The sequence below is a fragment of the Cherax quadricarinatus genome, chromosome 45 (genome assembly GCF_038502225.1).
Source record: "Cherax quadricarinatus isolate ZL_2023a chromosome 45, ASM3850222v1, whole genome shotgun sequence".
Taxonomy (NCBI): Eukaryota; Metazoa; Arthropoda; class Malacostraca; order Decapoda; family Parastacidae; genus Cherax; species Cherax quadricarinatus.
Window position 1 is genome coordinate 21,897,699 of NC_091336.1, and position 20,000 is coordinate 21,917,698.

Sequence of the window (20,000 nt, forward strand, 5' to 3'; positions counted from 1 at the left end):
TGGAAGGCGATCCCATCATCCGCCTTGGTTCTCACTTCAAAATGGCTTAGTTTTCACACAAATGGGCATTAATTCAAAGGGCTTTGGTTCTCACATCACACTGGCATTAGTTCTCAAATCACGTGGGCTGGCATTAGTTCTCACATCACTGAGGCTTAAATTCTTACATCACATGGGCATTAGTTCTCACATCACATTGGCATTAATTCTCACACCAACATGGCTTTAGTTCTCACATCACATGTGTTTCAGAAAAATAAATTATAGTGACCACATATAGCTCACAGCTGACTCCATTATTAGTAGTAACATACACGAGGAAGCACTAAACCCCTATGGGTCATAGAGTGCCCGATGAATGGGAAGTATTCAAGTCTAGAAGAAGGAAGGTGAAAGTAGCACCATTGCTTTTTGAATCAGTTGTCCTTAACCTGGCCTTGTCTGGCCTGGTCTCAGACCAGGGCGCGGGGGCGTTGACCCCCTAAATCCTCTCCAGGTAAACTCCAGGTATAACCATTATCAAAGTTATTATTATTATTATTATTATTATTATTATTATTATTATTATTATTATTATTATTATTATTATTATTATTATTATTATTATTATTATTATTATAAAGAAACAAAAGGCTTCCACATTACCAAATGTATGTTTGCTGAGTGAACTATGATAAAGGAGACCTAAAAGAAGCTATGCATTAAGGAAAGCTGTATTTTCACACGACGTTCAGTCCCACGTAGAGGTTCATAAGGTAAATATATGGAGAAGTTCCGCATAACAGAAGTATGGAAGGTAACAAGCGGAGAGGTGTGATGTTCTCTGATGTTGTGGTGTGTGTGTGTGTGTGTGTGTGTGTGTGTGTGTGTGTGTGTGTGTGGACGACAACGTCACTTCCACTCAGATGGTCGCCGCATATAAGTAAATTCTCACAAAAGCGGAATAAACCTAATAAGGCCAGTTTTCGAAATAAGCCCAGACACACGTATAAGACACATCAACACCCACAAACTGGGAAATGAAGACGCGTATTCAACACTTGAAACATTTATTGGAAGTAGTTTCTCCCGCTGCTTCCATTTTCAAATAACAACGATACTTGGTTTGTACAAGAATTTCAGGAGGACTGAATCTCCCTCCAGTTAAAACCTTTAGTGTACTTAAAAATGCAATACAATTAACAGAGAAATATTATTACCTTGGTAGGAGAGGGTTCATATAGCTCCTGAAGAAGATGGTGAGGATAGTGAAGGATTGAGAGAGAGAGAGAGAGAGAGAGAGAGAGAGAGAGAGAGAGAGAGAGAGAGAGAGCAGAATTACCTGTTCATTGGCAGCGTTCATCATAACACCGTCCATCCACCAGGATAGCGTCGCGGGAGGCCTGGAGCCAGTCGACTCACACCTGAAGGACGTGTGCTGGCCCTCCAGCAGTGCTGGGTTTGAGCCAAGTATCCTTACATCCAACGGCGGAACTACCACGCAGAGAAAACAGAATGACTGGTTGGTATGGTTCATCCCTAAGTTATAGAACAAAGCAAATTCCTACCTGAGACAGGTATATATACATTAGGTGTATATACACTGGTGTTTATTTACTATGAGATGTGCACCTCAAAATATGCATATATATATATATGCATATATATATATATATATATATATATATATATATATATATATATATATATATATATATATATATATGCAGATATATGAGAGCATAGGCAATGGGGTCGAAGAGGTATGGGGTAGGTTTAAAAATGTAGTGTTAGAGTGTTCAGCAGAAGTTTGTGGTTACAGGAAAGTGGGTGCAGGAGGGAAGAGGAGCGATTGGTGGAATGATGATGTAAAGAGAGTAGTAAGGGAGAAAAAGTTAGCATATGAGAAGTTTTTACAAAGTAGAAGTGATGCAAGGAGGGAAGAGTATATGGAGAAAAAGAGAGAAGTTAAGAGAGTGGTGAAGCAATGTAAAAAGAGAGCAAATGAGAGAGTGGGTGAGATGTTATCAACAAATTTTGTTGAAAATAAGAAAAAGTTTTGGAGTGAGATTAACAAGTTAAGAAAGCCTAGAGAACAAATGGATTTGTCAGTTAAAAATAGGAGAGGAGAGTTATTAAATGGAGAGTTAGAGGTATTGGGAAGATGGAAGGAATATTTTGAGGAATTGTTAAATGTTGATGAAGATAGGGAAGCTGTGATTTCGTGTATAGGGCAAGGAGGAATAACATCTTGTAGGAGTGAGGAAGAGCCAGTTGTGAGTGTGGGGGAAGTTCGTGAGGCAGTAGGTAAAATGAAAGGGGGTAAGGCAGCCGGGATTGATGGGATAAAGATAGAAATGTTAAAAGCAGGTGGGGATATAGTTTTGGAGTGGTTGGTGCAATTATTTAATAAATGTATGGAAGAGGGTAAGGTACCTAGGGATTGGCAGAGAGCATGCATAGTTCCTTTGTATAAAGGCAAAGGGGATAAAAGAGAGTGCAAAAATTATAGGGGGATAAGTCTGTTGAGTGTACCTGGTAAAGTGTATGGTAGAGTTATAATTGAAAGAATTAAGAGTAAGACGGAGAATAGGATAGCAGATGAACAAGGAGGCTTTAGGAAAGGTAGGGGGTGTGTGGACCAGGTGTTTACAGTGAAACATATAAGTGAACAGTATTTAGATAAGGCTAAAGAGGTCTTTGTGGCATTTATGGATTTGGAAAAGGCGTATGACAGGGTGGATAGGGGGGCAATGTGGCAGATGTTGCAAGTGTATGGTGTAGGAGGTAGGTTACTGAAAGCAGTGAAGAGTTTTTACGAGGATAGTGAGGCTCAAGTTAGAGTATGTAGGAAAGAGGGAAATTTTTTCCCAGTAAAAGTAGGCCTTAGACAAGGATGTGTGATGTCACCGTGGTTGTTTAATATATTTATAGATGGGGTTGTAAGAGAAGTAAATGCGAGGGTCTTGGCAAGAGGCGTGGAGTTAAAAGATAAAGAATCACACACAAAGTGGGAGTTGTCACAGCTGCTCTTTGCTGATGACACTGTGCTCTTGGGAGATTCTGAAGAGAAGTTGCAGAGATTGGTGGATGAATTTGGTAGGGTGTGCAAAAGAAGAAAATTAAAGGTGAATACAGGAAAGAGTAAGGTTATGAGGATAACAAAAAGATTAGGTGACGAAAGATTGAATATCAGATTGGAGGGAGAGAGTATGGAGGAGGTGAACGTATTCAGATATTTGGGAGTGGACGTGTCAGCGGATGGGTCTATGAAAGATGAGGTGAATCATAGAATTGATGAGGGAAAAAGAGTGAGTGGTGCACTTAGGAGTCTGTGGAGACAAAGAACTTTGTCCTTGGAGGCAAAGAGGGGAATGTATGAGAGTATAGTTTTACCAACGCTCTTATATGGGTGTGAAGCGTGGGTGATGAATGTTGCAGCGAGGAGAAGGCTGGAGGTAGTGGAGATGTCATGTCTGAGGGCAATGTGTGGTGTGAATATAATGCAGAGAATTCGTAGTTTGGAAGTTAGGAGGAGGTGCGGGATTACCAAAACTGTTGTCCAGAGGGCTGAGGAAGGGTTGTTGAGGTGGTTCGGACATGTAGAGAGAATGGAGCGAAACAGAATGACTTCAAGAGTGTATCAGTCTGTAGTGGAAGGAAGGCGGGGTAGGGGTCGGCCTAGGAAGGGTTGGAGGGAGGGGGTAAAGGAGGTTTTGTGTGCGAGGGGCTTGGACTTCCAGCAGGCATGTGTGAGCGTGTTTGATAGGAGTGAATGGAGACAAATGGTTTTTAATACTTGACGTGCTGTTGGAGTGTGAGCAAAGTAACATTTATGAAGGGATTCAGGGAAACCGGCAGGCCGGACTTGAGTCCTGGAGATGGGAAGTACAGTGCCTGCACTCTGAAGGAGGGGTGTTAATGTTGCAGTTTAAAAACTGTAGTGTAAAGCACCCTTCTGGCAAGACAGTGATGGAGTGAATGATGGTGAAAGTTTTTCTTTTTCGGGCCACCCTGCCTTGGTGGGAATCGGCCGGTGTGATAATAAAAAATAAAATATATATATATATATATATATATATATATATATATATATATATATATATATATATATATACATTTATATATTTATATATATATACATACACACTGAGTGATACACACGTCTCGGTGTAAAAATCAGCATATGTTTATAATGGGTAGAAAGCAAGGCGAATAATATACAAAAATACGAAGCCTTGCATAAGGCTTATTATTATTATTATTATTATTATGAATACTATTATTATTATTGTGCTTCTTTTTTCAAAGGAAAGACCTAAATCAGTAGGAGTCATACATATCTTGTGGAACAACTTACAGCTCATGTCGATAGTGACAGAGACGTGAAGAGGTTGGGTAAGGTTTGAATTGTCTGCCCGGCACGTGATGACCCTATACAGGTGGTGACGACTCAGGTTAGGTAAGGTCAAGGTGTTTCGCGTGACCTGGCTGCTGTTGCTTTCGCTCAGGTCATCCAACAGTGACCCCTCGTGCCACCAGGTCACTACTGGCGGGGGGCGACCTGTGGGAAGGTCACAGGAAAAATTAGGAAAAAAGGGGATAACAAAAATATTTGGAAGCAGATGAAGATAAAAATAGAGATAGAAAAAATGAAAATGTTTAAAAGTGTAAAGAAGAAGCCTGCAAACGAGAAACGAATTTGAAAATGTAGAAGAAGGGGAGCAATGGATATGGGACGGGAGACAGAGAGGATAGCGAGAAGTTATATTGTTATTTGTCTTATACTGTAAAGAAAACTCAGATGAAGGACAAACCTTTATCACAGTCTTCTGCGAATAAATAAAGTGTAATGAACAATCGTCAATGCCCAATAATAGCCCACATAGACAGAAACTCAGAATATTAATGTGACTATATATGTCGGCCCCCTTCTGGGGGTCATCTTCCGAAGGGGATCAAAATATGCAGGCCAATTAATCTTCTGAATTTCTCTCTCCATGTGGGTTACTTTTGAGCACAGTCTTCTGCCTTCACTGCCTTACTCAGGTAGTTCAGTAAATTTGTTAGGTATGAAAAACCCCATGTGATTCCAAGCTTATACTCATTAACCAAATTAATTAAGCTTCTCGAGGCGTGGTGTTTTAATTATATTCGCATCATGTAGATTGTAATGATTTCACAGCTATTGATGTGTGGCTGACTGGGCGGTGCTTTGACGGTAGAGATTTATCTCCCGGTTTGTAGATAAGAATCCCCTTACCAGAATCTCCTTACCTGTAGTAATACTGTATATTGAAATGACTAGTTAGTGGCTTGCTAAGTTCCTAGTGGCATTCTTTAAGGATTTCTAAACATAGCTTGTCGAGACTCGGGGAATTATTTTGTTGTAATCAGAACACCTGTTACATAACTCTCTCTAGTGACTGTGATATTACATATTTCGTTTTTTCTCAGGATCTTAATAATTGTTTCGATTTCGTTTGTGTTTTCTTGTGTAAAAACCGTCAGAAAATAATTGTTAAAAATTGAGCCCATTACTTTCTCATTGGCAGTAAGCTGTCCAAAGTTAGTTTAAAGTGGACCCAACTTTTCTCTACACTTTGTGCTCTATGCTTGGAAGAAATATTTTAGGTTTGTCTTTGATTCCATTGCAACTATGATTTCATAGGGGCCTTTAGCTTTTCTTCTTCTTTTGCCTCATATTTAGGATGTACATATTGATTCATAAGGTGACCCTTTTTCTATCTTGAAGCGCTTATAAATCTCTCTTTTCTCCTCCAAAAGGTGTTTCAGTCTCCTCTTCATCCATTTCGGACCACTTTTACTCTATCTTATTTCTTGGTTAGGATTAAATGTTTTTGTGCAACTTCTTTTGTTTTGAAAGTTCTTTTCGACACCCCAGACATGATTACACAGGTGCAGTTTAGGTCCACTGTAATCAGCATTACTGTATTATCAGTGTTATCATATTGAAAGGGACATTTAACAGATCTGCAATGAGTTGTGTCAAACTCTTCTGTAATCTCCATATTACTTTCGATGGTCTTCCGGCTTGTCAGAAGAAAATCAAGCAGTTTATTTCTGTAGTTCGTTCTTTAGTAAAATGTTATAAAAAGCACTGCTGGATTATTAAAAAAAAATTGCTCGAATCTGAATTCCAGAAAGAGAATTCTAGCCATTTTGGCTAAAATTAAAATTACATAAGATTACTATTTTTTTTCAGATCTATAAATCTTAAAACTTTCGTCCCAAAGAAGTCTCCTAAGGAGGTCGATAGTTCACCCCTATATCAGATTTTCATCTCCTTCAAAAAAGTTGCAACTGTACAGATTCTGTGTCAATATCTTCAGATTTTATATCATTTCTGATGCAACTGTTCAAATTTTCTCTGACCTATAACGACGCTTCACCAACCTCTTTTGTTACTTTGAAATTATTTAAACTCTCGTATATTGCATTAGGCAGATATTTTCCAATTCTTTAATTTAAATCATTAGGTAACTTGCAATAATATTTTTTTTTGCATGGGTCAGTAGGCCTGTTGTAGTGTTCCTTCTTTCTTATGTTCTTATGTTCTTTTTTTTTTCTTCTTTATTTTATCTTTCATTTTCGCGATTATATATTTATCCACTTAGGAAATTTCTTAAAATTGTCTAAATATGTTTTATTTCTAATTTTCTTGAATCCCATAAGCAGTTTTCACATTGTTTAGCTTTTCAGGATCACTGTTAGAAGCTTGTGTAAGCCCCCCGACAGACGACTGACTTTCTACTGACACAGTCAAGGCTTTCACTCCCTATTGTGAAAGATGAATTCCAGCCTTTGCAACACATGACACTTCTGTCGAAAAAACAGTCTCAGCTATCATTTAACTTTATCTTGGGCTCTTCACGTCACTTACGAAGCCGGATGTTTACTCCTATTGCCCTGGACAGCCATTTATTCCCTACCTTTATTCTAGGTAGAATGTCTCCTACATTGGGTAGTCCACACAAGTCTTGAACCCTTATACGGATCGTCAGAATCCGTATAAGGGTTTAGCTTCTTTTTTCTCTCGATCCCTGACCTGTAATTTCCTTTGACGTCTTCTACGTCTCCAGCTCTAACATAACCCGAAGGTGAAGCTGCTTCAGAGAAGTCTTCCTAATTTACTCATACTAAGCATTCTGTAGATAAGTCTTCATACGACACGTGTCAACTCCTTTTCTCTGCCTCTCCCCTTGTCTGCATCCCTTCCCATCTGATCCTCTCTCCTCTTCTCTACCTCTCTCCCCTTCTCTGTTTCTTTTCTCATCGTCTTCCCACCTTTAACCTTTCCATGAAAGATAATCTCTAAGAGTCTTGCTAATGTTCATTACCGGCGAAGAGGGTGGTCGAGGATGGCACAGTCACAAGCTTTATTACTCACAAAATCATAAATGCTCAGATATATGAGGAGACAGGAAGAAAATAAGATGTAAACTGAAAAACTTAAATAAGTATACCTGCACATGTTCATGTACTTTACTGACATATATATAGACACTGCATTCAGTCTTAAAGGACAGGTGATATATCAAAACTGATATAAACACAACTGGGTAAGTATGGACTCACACACACACACACACACACACACACACACACACACACACACACACACACACACACATTTCTCTCTGTCTCTCTCACACACACACACATACACACACATGAAGCACTAAACTACAGACCAGTGTCACTGACATGTATAGTATGCAAAGTCATGGAGAAGATTATCAGGAGAAGAGTGGTGGAACACCTAGAAAGGAATGATCTCATCAACAGCAGCCAACATGGTTTCAGGGACGGGAAATCCTGTGTCACAAACCTATTGGAGTTCTATGACATGGTGACAGCAGTAAGACAAGAGAGAGAGGGGTGGGTGGGTTGCATTTTCTTGGAATGCAAGAAGGCGTTTGACACAGTTCCACACAAGAGATTAGTGCAAAAACTGGAGGACCAAGCAGGGATAACAGGAAAAGCACTACAATGGATCAGGGAATACTTGTCAGGAAGACAGCAGCGAGTCATGGTACGTGGCGAGGTGTCAGAGTGGGCACCTGTGACCAGCGGGGTCCCACAGGAGTCAGTCCTAGGACCAGTGCTGTTTCTGGTATTTGTGAACGACATGACGGAAGGAATAGACTTCGAGGTGTCCCTGTTTGCAGATGACGTGAAGTTGATGAGAAGAATTCATTCGATCGAAGACCAGGCAGAACTACAAAGGGATCTGGACAGGCTGCTGACCTGGTCCAGCAATTGGCTCCTGGAGTTCAATCCCACCAAGTGCAAAGTCATGAAGATTGGGGAAGAGCAAAGAAGACCGCAGACGGAGTACAGTCTAGGGGGCCAGAGACTACAAGCCTCACTCAAGGAAAAAGATCTTGGGGTGAGTATAACACCAGGCACATCTCCTGAAGCGCACATCAACCAAATAACGGCTGCAGCATATGGGCGCCTAGCAAACCTCAGAACAGCATTCCGACATCTTAATAAGGAATCGTTCAGGACCCTGTAAACCGTGTACCTTAGGCCCATATTGGAGTATAAGGCACCAGTTTGGAACCCACACCTACCCAAGCACGTAAAGAAACTAGAGAAAGTGCAAAGGTTTGCAACAAGACTAGTCCCAGAGCTAAGAGGTATGTCCTACGAGGAGAAGTTAAGGGAAATCAACCTGACGACACTGGAGGACAGGAGAGATAGGGGGGACATGATAACGACATACAAAATACTGAGAGGCATTGACAAGGTGGACAAAGACAGGATGTTCCAGAGATGGGACACAGTAACAAGGGGACACAGTTGGAAGTTGAGGGCACAGATGAATCACAGGGAAGTTAGGAAGTATTTCTTCAGCCACAGAGTAGTCAGGAAGTGGAATAGTTTGGGAAGCGAAGTAGTGGAGGCAGGATCCATACATAGCTTTAAGCAGAGGTATGGTAAAGCTCACGGTACAGGGAGAGTGACCTAGTAGCGACCAGTAAAGAGGCGGGGTCAGGAGCTTGGACGCGACCCCTGCAACCTTAACTAGGTGAGAACTAGGTGAGGTGAGTACACACACACACACACACACACACACACACACACACACACACCACACCCCACACAGGCCAAGTGTCTATCGACAAGAGCCTTTGAAATTCGCTAACTACCACTACTACTACTACTACTACACAGAAGCGTGTCACTTACCTCCAGTCACTTGACAGGTAAGAACCAGGCTGCTCCCTAATGAATACGGACCGATGACTCCGTTCACCTCCACCCCCTCAGAATTCAGGATGGACACCCTCTGTGGTGGAACTGTGGAAGGGAGATCCAGTGTAATAACAGTAGTGTAGTATTTCGGGTTCTATCTGAAATCTTCTTCAGCAAAGCCTCTGTTAAAAGAGCTGAGTTAGAAAGCCCGAATTAGAAACTTCGTTAGAAGCTGTAAATTCACCGCTTTCTCGTTTTTACTTCTTTATTCATGTATTCAGGTTGATATCTTCGTTTACTTATATGAGGTCCTCATCAGCAGATATATGAGTGCTATTCTCGTATCTGCTGATGAGGACCTCATTTGGAGGTCGACATATACAAAGAAATTTTATTTGCTTTTCTGTTTACATCCTGTCTTACTTCTCATAGCAACGCTTTTTGTTTGTTTGTTTGTTTGTGTGTGTGTGTGTGTGTGTGTGTGTGTGTGTGTGTGTGTGTGTGTGTGTGTGTGTGTGTGTGTGTGTACTCATCTATTTGTGCTCACCTATTTGTGGTTGCAGGGGTCGAAACTCAGCTCTTGGCCCCGCCTCTTCAGTGACCACTACTGGGTCCTCCCTCACCTTGCTCCATGAACTTTGTCATACCTCGTCTTAAACTATGTATGGTACCTGCCTCCACCTGTGTGTGTGTGCGCGCGTGTGTGTGTGTGTGTGTGTGTGTGTGTGCAAGTGTGTGTGAGTGGGAAAGATTTTTTTTCAGATTTTCCGCGACCTCTCCCGAACAGAAAATGTGTCTTCAAAGGACACATTTCCTCCCATAAAAACGATGCACAACTCCGCCATCCATTCTCCATTAAAGAAAATTAAAAAAAGTGAAAAGAAGAAATCGTGAGAGGGGGAAAAACGAATGTTATTTAAAGTAAAACACTTCAAATCGTATTCCAATCTATTTCTGGAATAAGAAAATAAAGACAACAATAAAGAACAAGTAAATGGTCGAAATTCTTTATCAGGAAAACATTTAAAAAACTGAACACCGATGGAGAAACTTTTTCTTTTAGTAAGTAAACTTCAACATTCCTTATTCCTTGAAGAAATTTACAAGACATGCTCAGTTTCTTCCCCTCTCCTTCGTTTTTTTCTTATCTTGAAAGTGTTTAATCTGGTTTTAGTCCTCGAGTATTGCGGTTTATTCATCACTGACGTTTTGGAAACACTACCGTAAACATCACAGGTAACTTAAGGACTTTTTTTACACCTAGACCCGAAGTTACAGGTACATCTAGTTACCCGAAAATTAACAAAAGCCTAAGTACGCTTAATAGTGATGAATAGCACAAGGTAAGCACGAATATGTAAACAAAACCTCACGCAGAGAAGCAAATCTCTTTTACAAATAATATAAAGTCAGCAGTTGTTTGTTAAGAAATACTATGATTTATTTACACATAAGAGTGAGTGTAAACACACAGACATCACATTAGAGATCAAACGCAATATTACCAGAGATGATCCGTACTTATGAAGCGGGGGACAAGTATTTGAGTTAAAATTTGGTTAGGAAATTAGTTAATCGATGGTTTACTGTATCCTTCAGGTCGGTCCTAGGAATCAACAAACTTCTTTTAGCTTCATCAGTAATTAAGAACAACAGTCGTGAAAGTTACACATAATTTATGGATTAAGCCCCACATAAATTCATGATATGCTTCAATGTCTGCCTCCGAGGGCAGTTTTGATGCTGGTGAAGGTTTCCTCATCCAAGGAATTGGAGTTATCCGCCTCATTCGTGGATCATACCTGATTGCCTCCTGTGGGTTTAGCGCTTTCCCATGATGATGAGAGTAATAATATTTACAAGAGGAGGTCTGTGTCTTGGAAAGTTGAAATTCACATTTAAAATCAAAATTCTATGTATATTTGAGAAGTAGCCTAATATAAGAGCCTCGTGTGAGGAGCATGTTACTGTGGAGACTTGGCCCCCTCAAGGGAGGTTCCTTGATGCTGGTGAGGGGCTCTTGATCTAGGGAATTGGATCTGTGCTCCAGTTCCCTGAATTGAGCCTGAATACCTTCCATCCCCCCACATGCGCAGTATAATCCTACAGGTTTAGCGCTCCTGTCATTATAATAATAATAATGTGGAGACTTGGACTTCCGACCACTAATCCTAAGGCAAGCTACCTAATTGTACACAATTGTCAACATCATAATAATAATAATAATAATAATAATAATAATAATAATAATAATAATAATAATAATATTTAAGATAATAATAATAATAATATTTATAATATAAATAATACTAATAATAATAATAATATAATAGTAATATTAGTAATAATAATAATGATAATTAAAATACTACTACTACTACTACTACTAATAATAATAATAATAATAATAATAATAATAATAATAATAAAAATACTACTACTACTAATAATAATGATAATTTATAAAAAGACTATGGAGTATATATACGAAAAATGTTCCCCCTCACTACTCACCAACACTCCCTCACTACTCACCAACACTCCCTCACTACCAACCAACACTCCTTAACTACTCACCAACGACCAGCAGCCTCACGCCAGTGTTCCTGGTTGGGGATGACTTGAAGTCAATTCTGCAGCGGTAGTCACCATCGTCATCATCCTGGACGTCGGTGATGACGAGTGTCTGGCTGTGGGAGACGTCAAAGTGGGCTCGGTCTCCCAGCCCAGACCAGTGGACCGAACTCTCCATGGACCCGCTCCGCGAGTCGATGCTGTCCAAGATTTATAAGCATTAGTTTTTTTTTTTTTTTCTCCTGTAAACATTTTTTTACAATATTGTTAAAGTAAATAATGTGTGTGTGTGTGTGTGTGTGTGTGTGTGTGTGTGTGTGTGTGTGTGTGTGTGTGTGTGTGTGTGTGTGTGTGTGTAAAATTACATTACTGTGACTGTGAAGGATACATAATGTGTCTTTCCCTCCTTTTGTATACATTTCTTCATGGATTCATGTGCTCCTCTCCGATACGTATTTACTTATTAGGTGCATAATTTCCTGTTGTTTAAATGACCCTCTTCCTTATGTGGCATGCAAAGAGTACGTAACCTTTATTCGGCGCATGTACACACCCTCATCGAAAGGCTATCTCCCCCAACCAGCAAACCAGGCGCTAAGGTTCGACGATGGGGCCCCATCGTTCGATCAGTACCCAGGTTCCAATCAATGAGAAGATGGTTTTGGCAATCGTAGAGGTGTTGTGGGTACCACACACCTGTCTGCCATTATCATTCCCATTCTAGAGCTGGTTGAAGCACGGTGTGCTCTCTAGTGGCTTCTATTCTGCCTTGCTTACCGTGGAGTGCACTAATACCTATTGTTGTACATAGTGTATATAGTGTACATAATTTTGTTCTTACTTGTTGAAGGATAATGTAAGTCATAACTTTCTCTGCTTTGTTTATTTTGCTCCCTTTACACCCAGGATAACAGGCCTTTGAATTTCTGGGTTGTAATACCTTTTTAATTAACTTTTTTTTTATTATTTATCTGTGATCTTTAGATGCTAAGGTCCGACTGATAACACAAAAGTTCTACACATACCGATAAAAAAATCCTCCTGGGTACAAAAATACTCGTGGATACAAAAATCCTCTTGGGTACAAAATCCTCATGGGAACAAAAATCCTCCTGAGGACAAAATCTCATGGATACAAAAATTCTCCTGGGTACAGAATCCTTCTGGGTGCAGAAATTCTTTGGGGCACATAAATCCTTCTAGGCACAAAAATCCTCCTGAGCACAAAATTCCTCTTTGGATGCTTGTGGCTTAGCGCTTCTTTTTGATTATAATAATAATCCTCTTTGGATGCAAAACATTTTATTGGACACCGAAATTATTTTTTGTCACTAGACCTTTGCAAATTCCAAAATTCTGAATACAAAAATTCTCTGGCACACAGAATTTTTGCTGAATACAAAAATGCATTTAAAATGTCTGTTCTTAAGAGATTTATTGGTGCATTTTTGGATACGTAAATACCTTCTTGAAAAACAAAAATTATCAAAGAACTTGTAGGTACCGAACCATCAGACACATACTATTTTTTGGATTAACTTCTTCCTGGTGGATATATAAGTAATGTAATGGATATATAGAGTAGATATGAGTTGAATTTTACCTACTGGATACACAATTAATTAGTTAGGCATTTGTTTTATTGTGGATTATTACCTTCTGAATACATAATCAACTGGATGTTTGCTGTACTCTTGTATTTATTATTTCCTGCAGGACGCAAATTTTCCTGCTGGACGCACAATTTCCTGCTGGACGCAAAATTTCCTACTGGACGCACAATTTCCTGCTGGACGCACAATTTCCTACTGGACGCACAATTTCCTACTGAACGCACAATTTTCTGCTGGACGCACAATTTCCTGCTGGACTCGTAACTCGTCGTCCGAGTAAACCATCTTAAATTTCCTTCTTCCCTGCTAATAACTTTCTTAATCATGTTCTTAAGACTTGCATCCTTACCTCTTATTTGCTACCCCGTCCCCTGTTCTCCCGGCTCTTAACCTCCTATCCCCCTACCCCTTTCTCCCCTCCCTTCCTTCTCCCCACCAACCGGATTCCCGTAAGTTCCTAAACACCACCTACAGACTCCGGCTCTGGCTTCTTCTTCTCCTCCAGCCGGATGCTGGAAAAACTTTCCCCTCCCCCCGCATATCCGGTGTTGGAAACTTGGTGCGCGCCAGATAAAACAGTGATGCTATCCGGTTATCGGCTTTCCGCTCCTCCGTTAGCGATGACAAGAAGAAAAATAATGTATCCATTTTTTTACGATGATTAAAAAATGGAATTAAAAATCAGTAGGCAGAGGGGTGAAGAATCTTGGTGTTGGTAAACTGCTCTTGATTCAAGTAAGTGGAGCTGCACTCTTCTCTCGTCAATCTCAATTAATTGCTTTCCGATTTCCAACAGCTGCTTGATCTTTACGGACTTAGCGTTTCCCCATAAAAATACTAGTAATAATAATAATAATAATAATAATAATAATAATAATAATAATAATAATAATAATAATAAATAAAAATTCTAATAATAATATTATTATTATCATTAATAATAGTAATAATAATAATAATAATAATAATAATAATAATAGAAATATTTATTATTATTATTATTATTATTATTATTATTATTATTATTATTATTATTGCTATTATTATTTTTTATTATCATCTAAGGGAAAACGCTAAACCCGTAGGCATCATACAACTATGTTAAATGGAAAGCAATATTATTAACAGTAGCTGTAGTAGAAGTTATAACAGTATTAGTACTAGCGTTAATATTAGTAGTAGTATTAGTAGTGGTAGAAGTAGTAGCATATTAAAGGCATCAAAAGAGGAACTGGCATATTTTTCACGAAAAAAAGGTGAAACGAAAACAAGACAGTTTAAGACTCTCGGAGTGGATAACGAAGGTGGCTGACAGCAAGTGTGGCAAGACTTAGGGATCCACTGTTGGAACTTTACCACCCTGAGACGAAACTTTTGAGGGATCCACGACTGGAACTTTACCACCCTGAGACGAAACTTTTGAGGGATCCACGACTGGAACTCTACCACCCTGAGACGAATTTTTGGAGGGACTTACGACTGGAACTCTACCACCCTGAGACAAAGCTTAGGGATTCTTTGTTGCAGTTGTATGACGCAGACGGATCTGACCCCTGCTTTTGCACATACTATTATTAATAATAATAATAATAATAATAATAATAATAATAATAATAATAATAATAATAATAATAATAATAATAATAATAATAATAATAATTTTAAACATCTGAGGAAAAAAATGGGATTTGCTATATACAGTTTACCTCCCGTTTAGAGACAATAAGGAGGAAGGAATGTAACGTTTAAGAGGAAACAAAAAAGAGCATTTGAGAGGCAACAAAGAGAGTCTTTGAGAAGCAACAAAGACAACATATGAGAGGCAAGAAAGAGAGTATTTGAGAGGCATCAAAGAGAGCATCTGACAGACAACAAAAACATAATTTTAGAAACAACAAAGACAGCTTTCAAAGAAAACAAAGAAAACATTTCAAAGAGAACAAAGAAAGCATTTCAAGAAGAACAAAGACAGTATTTGTGAAAAAACAAAGACAGTATTTGAGAAAAAACAAAGACAGCATATGAGAGTCGACAAGTACATTAGTTGACAGATAACATGAACAGCAACTGAGGGACCAATATCACTTTCATAGTCCTCGTGAAAAATAAAATAAATATTATTTTTCCCGGATATATGACGCCGAAACATTATTATTCTTAAAACATAATAATAATCCGCTACTCGTTTTATCTATTGTTCATTTCAGCAGCTCCTCCCAGCAAATTAAAATATAAAAAGTACATGCGAGTATTTGTTAGTTCTTGGGAGTATATAGGAACACCTGGAAGCACTTGAGAGTTTATGGGAGTAATCAGAAAATGTATGGGAATACATGGTACATGTGAATACATGGACTACGTGGAAATAATGGGAGTACATTGCAATACTTGGTAGCTTATGGACGTACATGGAGAGACATGGAAGTATTTGGAAATTCATGGGAGTACTTGGGAGTTCATGGGAGTTTAAAGGAGTACATGGGAGTTTATGAGAGTACTTGAGAGTACACGGCAGGACCTAGAAATATGAAAGAAAACTAAACGACAGACACTCCAAAGTCTTAACCGGACACGAATAAACACTAAAGATATTTTTATAATGGAAACGTTTCTGTCCTGGGACCTGGGAGTGAACATGATCCCAGGACTGAAATGTTTCCACAGTAAATGTTTTAAACGTTTGTCACGTATCTTTAACCCCAACTTGTCGGTATTATATGCCAGGTTTTCATCCATCGGCTTCAGTAATACTAAAATACTTTCTAGCTAACGTTCCTGCTCTTGTTTAAGTTATATGGCTGAAGGGAATGATAAATCTGCCCACTGGAAAGCAATAAACAGATAAGGGCCATTGATGCATGGACAGCGCGAGTGACAAAAACCACGAGTCCAGTAGTTATCTGTCAGGTGGATGTGTGGGGATCATGAGAGCCATCTAGTGGTCACATCTGACCCTAGATGGTATGGTGACTGCAAGGAGCGTCACGGTGTTCTAACCATGTCAGAGTCGAAGTCAAAGATCTATTTCCACATGATACAACGTTTGTACAGAGAAAGGTGACATTCGGTTGTGCGTGCAGAATTCGTTACCTCGTTTGTGGTAATGATTATAGCTACACGGACTTGCTGAAATTTGTGCCCATGGCGTCCACGAAGATAGTTTCGTGGTGTTAATACCCTCGTCACTGAAACGAGAACGAAGAAGGATAAGACCTGTTGAAAGTAGCAGCTGGTTAACGTCCTTGAGACCTCTGTCCTATTGTGATAGTTATTCTCTACCATTTTCTTGCTCCGCTTGTACAATGGAATAGTTGACCTGACTGTAGGTGGGTTCCTAACGGTGAGTAGTGTGTGTATTCTTCTCTATGACTATTCATTTGAATGTAAAATTTAAAATGTATTTGGTGAGGGGTTGAATATATATCGCACAAGTTGTTCCTGTGTTTGCATTTTTTTCATGAGTGATTGAAGTGAAGCCAATACTGAACGATGCTAGTTTCACAGCCCAGTAATGCAGGCCTGCAGCACGGTAGTACACTGGCATTAGTTAAATTCATGCAACATCTGGAGACTGGGAGGTGATCAGGCTTAATCCAAGGAAAGAGAAAGATACCTCCAATTTCATGGGCCAAGAGACCTTTCATGGCATCAACGTACCCCTCTTCTTGAAGAGTCTGTACTTGCAAATATCCACGAAGAGTTAAGGAGGATAGTGAAGGTGTCTATGAAACTACCAATCTACTATTGCTACTACTGCTACCTCTACTACTACAACTTCTACTGCTTCTTCTGTCATCGCTGCTGCTATTGCTAGTACTACAACTACCACTACAGTTACCACTGCAGCTGCTGTTAATACCACAACGTTTATTTTAGTTAAAATGTGTTGGTACACCCTTGCGCACTTCAGTTCAGCCCTGACTATATCCTCTGCAAGCGGATATAGAAAGAGTTTCCTCAGGGAAACCCGCTTTAGTATTCCTTTTTTAAAGCTTTTTTTTTTTCAATGAAAGTACTCGCTTTGTCGCTGCTCTCTGTAGAGTCATAGAATTTATTTTTGTCTCTTTTGCCTTTTGGGGTAAAAATTACAGCAGAATATTATAGGGAGAATTTGTTGAGCGAACTTGTATTTTTCTATTCAAGTATTATATGTAATTAATATTATATATATTAGGGAGAAAGAGAGGAATAAACTGTTGGGAGTCATACAGCGCTTGGGGAAGCGGGAGGCAATCAGGTTCAGTGAAAGGATTGGGAGATCAGGACTAATTCTTCAGATCAAGAGCCCCATTAATTAGATACAAGGGCAGAACTAGAACATTTGTTGTTGATGATGAGGAGGAGGAGGAGGAAGTAGAGGAGGAGGAAGAGGAGAAAGAGGAAGAATAAGTAGAAGAACAAAAAGAAGAAGAAGAAGGAGAAGAAGAAGAAGAAGAAGAAGAAGAAGAAGAAGAAGAAGAAGAAGAAGAAGAAGAAGAAGAAGAAGAAGAAGAAGAAGAACAAGAACAAGAACAAGAAGAAGAACAAGAACAAGAATAACAAGAACAAGAACAAGAAGAACAAGAATAACAAGAAAAAGAACAAGAACAAGAACAAAGAGGAGGAGGAAGAGGAGAAGAAAAAGAGAAGGAAAAAGAAATATTATGAAGGAATTTAATCACTACATCACCTTAACCAAAAAGCATATATTGAGCCAGACGTAATTCACACTTCCTGAAAACTATCACCTCTTCTTATTATTAATGGAACACATTGTACAACCTCATCTGAGTAGAGTCTGCTTCCATCTCGTGCCATCTGAGGCCAGAACAAACATATCCCATAATTATACACAGCTTGACGTCACTAGGGAGAAAGTTTTTTCCAAGTTTAAAGGCAATGAAAGAAGCTAAATGAGTGTTTATAAACTTTCTGGGAGAGAGTTCCGGTGAAAAAGTTTAGCTCTCAGCTTATATGAGAGAGGGAAAGTTGTGCGGAATCTGGGTAGACGCGTCTATTGTTATGGCCGTTGGTGAGGATTCATGTCCAAACAAATTATATACGGAGAATTGGACTACGGCCCTTGGTAGCCACGGATTAAATTGGCTAACCCCGAGCACTGGTACGGCTTGTGATGTAGAGGCGGGTGAGCATAGACGGGGGTCCTCAGACCAGTCCTGGGACACTACTGGACTTTCTGATAAATTTTGCAAAATGTCACACATGTGACCTGTTTCTGAAAGACTTAATTATCTAAAGCAATTATCTATACATACATATAAACATATTAGACTGGTCCCAAAAATATAGAAATTCAAGTCTCACCTAATATTGTTAATCTGTTTATAAAAAATAATAATAATAATTTCCGCTAATTCGAAGCAATAGGAGTGGTGCTGACTGTCCGTCCAATTATTGTCCAAACTACAAAGAATTTCAATTGCTATTCAGAATACGCGTGTTAGTGTTGCCTGCAGTTTGATTCTCAAATGACAAGATACGTGGCAGCTGGAATCACATGTATGTTCAGCTGAATGTAATACCATAGTGAAACGGATTTGTTTGTATGTCCCGGCAGGAAAGGAGGGAGATCAGGGATGGAGGGAGGGCAGGGAAAGAGGGAAGGCAGGGAAGAAATGAGGGAAGGGAAGGAGGGAGGGCAGGGAAGGGAAGTGAGTGAAGGTTGTTGTGAGTTGTAGCGCATCAACGCATTAGTTTGATTTGAGACAGCAAGTGGGATGATCATGTCTCTTGTATTTTCAATTGACCTCTTCATAAAAAACAAATGCAAAAACTGGAACATATCTTACTGGTCAGCCAATTGAATCAATAGTGGGATGATAACGTTTAAGCTGCGTTTATGTATATAGCAACTTTTTCTGCCTCAGCAACAGCAAGAAAACATTGTTTTAGGCATCGAGAAATATTTATTATGAGATATAAAATTCTGTGGAAATGGCCGGATTACCGAAGATCGTGGACTTTCAAAGATTTAGAAAATGCACTGCAAAAATTATAAATAAAAGCATTCTAAGACTCAAACAAAAAAAGGAAACTTTTCAGACTTAGATTATCTTTTAGATACAGTCATGCATAGGCACTGAACACAAAGTCAAACAATGGTTGAAAATGGCCCATAAATGCTCAGCAAGAGAAAGGAAAGAAAGGTTTCATGACCAATGGCCACAAGAAACTAGCTGGTGGAGAACTGCGAAAAAATGACAGAGAAGAAACAAATGGAAGGCTAAAACAAGCAGGAAACGGCCGAAAGACTACTGCTGAAACAGATGCTTTTATAAGAAATAGCATCTGTTGCAACAACGGAAACGACCAACAGCTAAGTACCTAAACAAAGATCATCCAGCAGACCTCAACACCTAGTATCAACTGACCTGGTTATCTTACTTGACCTTACGAAAACAGATTGCAATGTCAGCTGCTACTACCTCTCTTACAGTAGACATCATCTTAATAATGACCATCCTAACAGAAGCACAATGCAGAGTAAAAATAAGTAAGCTAATATTCTTATAACTGCTCATAGGTTTCGTAAATGGGTTTCAGATATTTGCAGGTGCTGAGACTACAGGGAAACTGCCTATTCTTTTCTCTGGTGAAGGAATATTTAAG

The 20,000-nt window shown here is 39.2% G+C and overlaps 1 protein-coding gene across 1 annotated transcript in view; it reads right to left on the bottom strand.

The window, feature by feature from the left end:
* The window catches only part of LOC128694904 (neural cell adhesion molecule 2-like), a 426,519-nt gene that overhangs the window by 43,094 nt on the left and 363,425 nt on the right, over positions 1-20,000 (bottom strand). Inside the window, exons 3-6 of the mRNA XM_070094360.1 lie at positions 11,782-11,978; positions 9,199-9,309; positions 4,340-4,543; positions 1,322-1,473 (exon numbers count right to left, since the gene is read on the bottom strand). Coding sequence (XP_069950461.1) covers positions 1,322-1,473; positions 4,340-4,543; positions 9,199-9,309; positions 11,782-11,978 — 664 coding nt within the window. The remainder of the gene's footprint in view (positions 1-1,321; positions 1,474-4,339; positions 4,544-9,198; positions 9,310-11,781; positions 11,979-20,000) is intronic.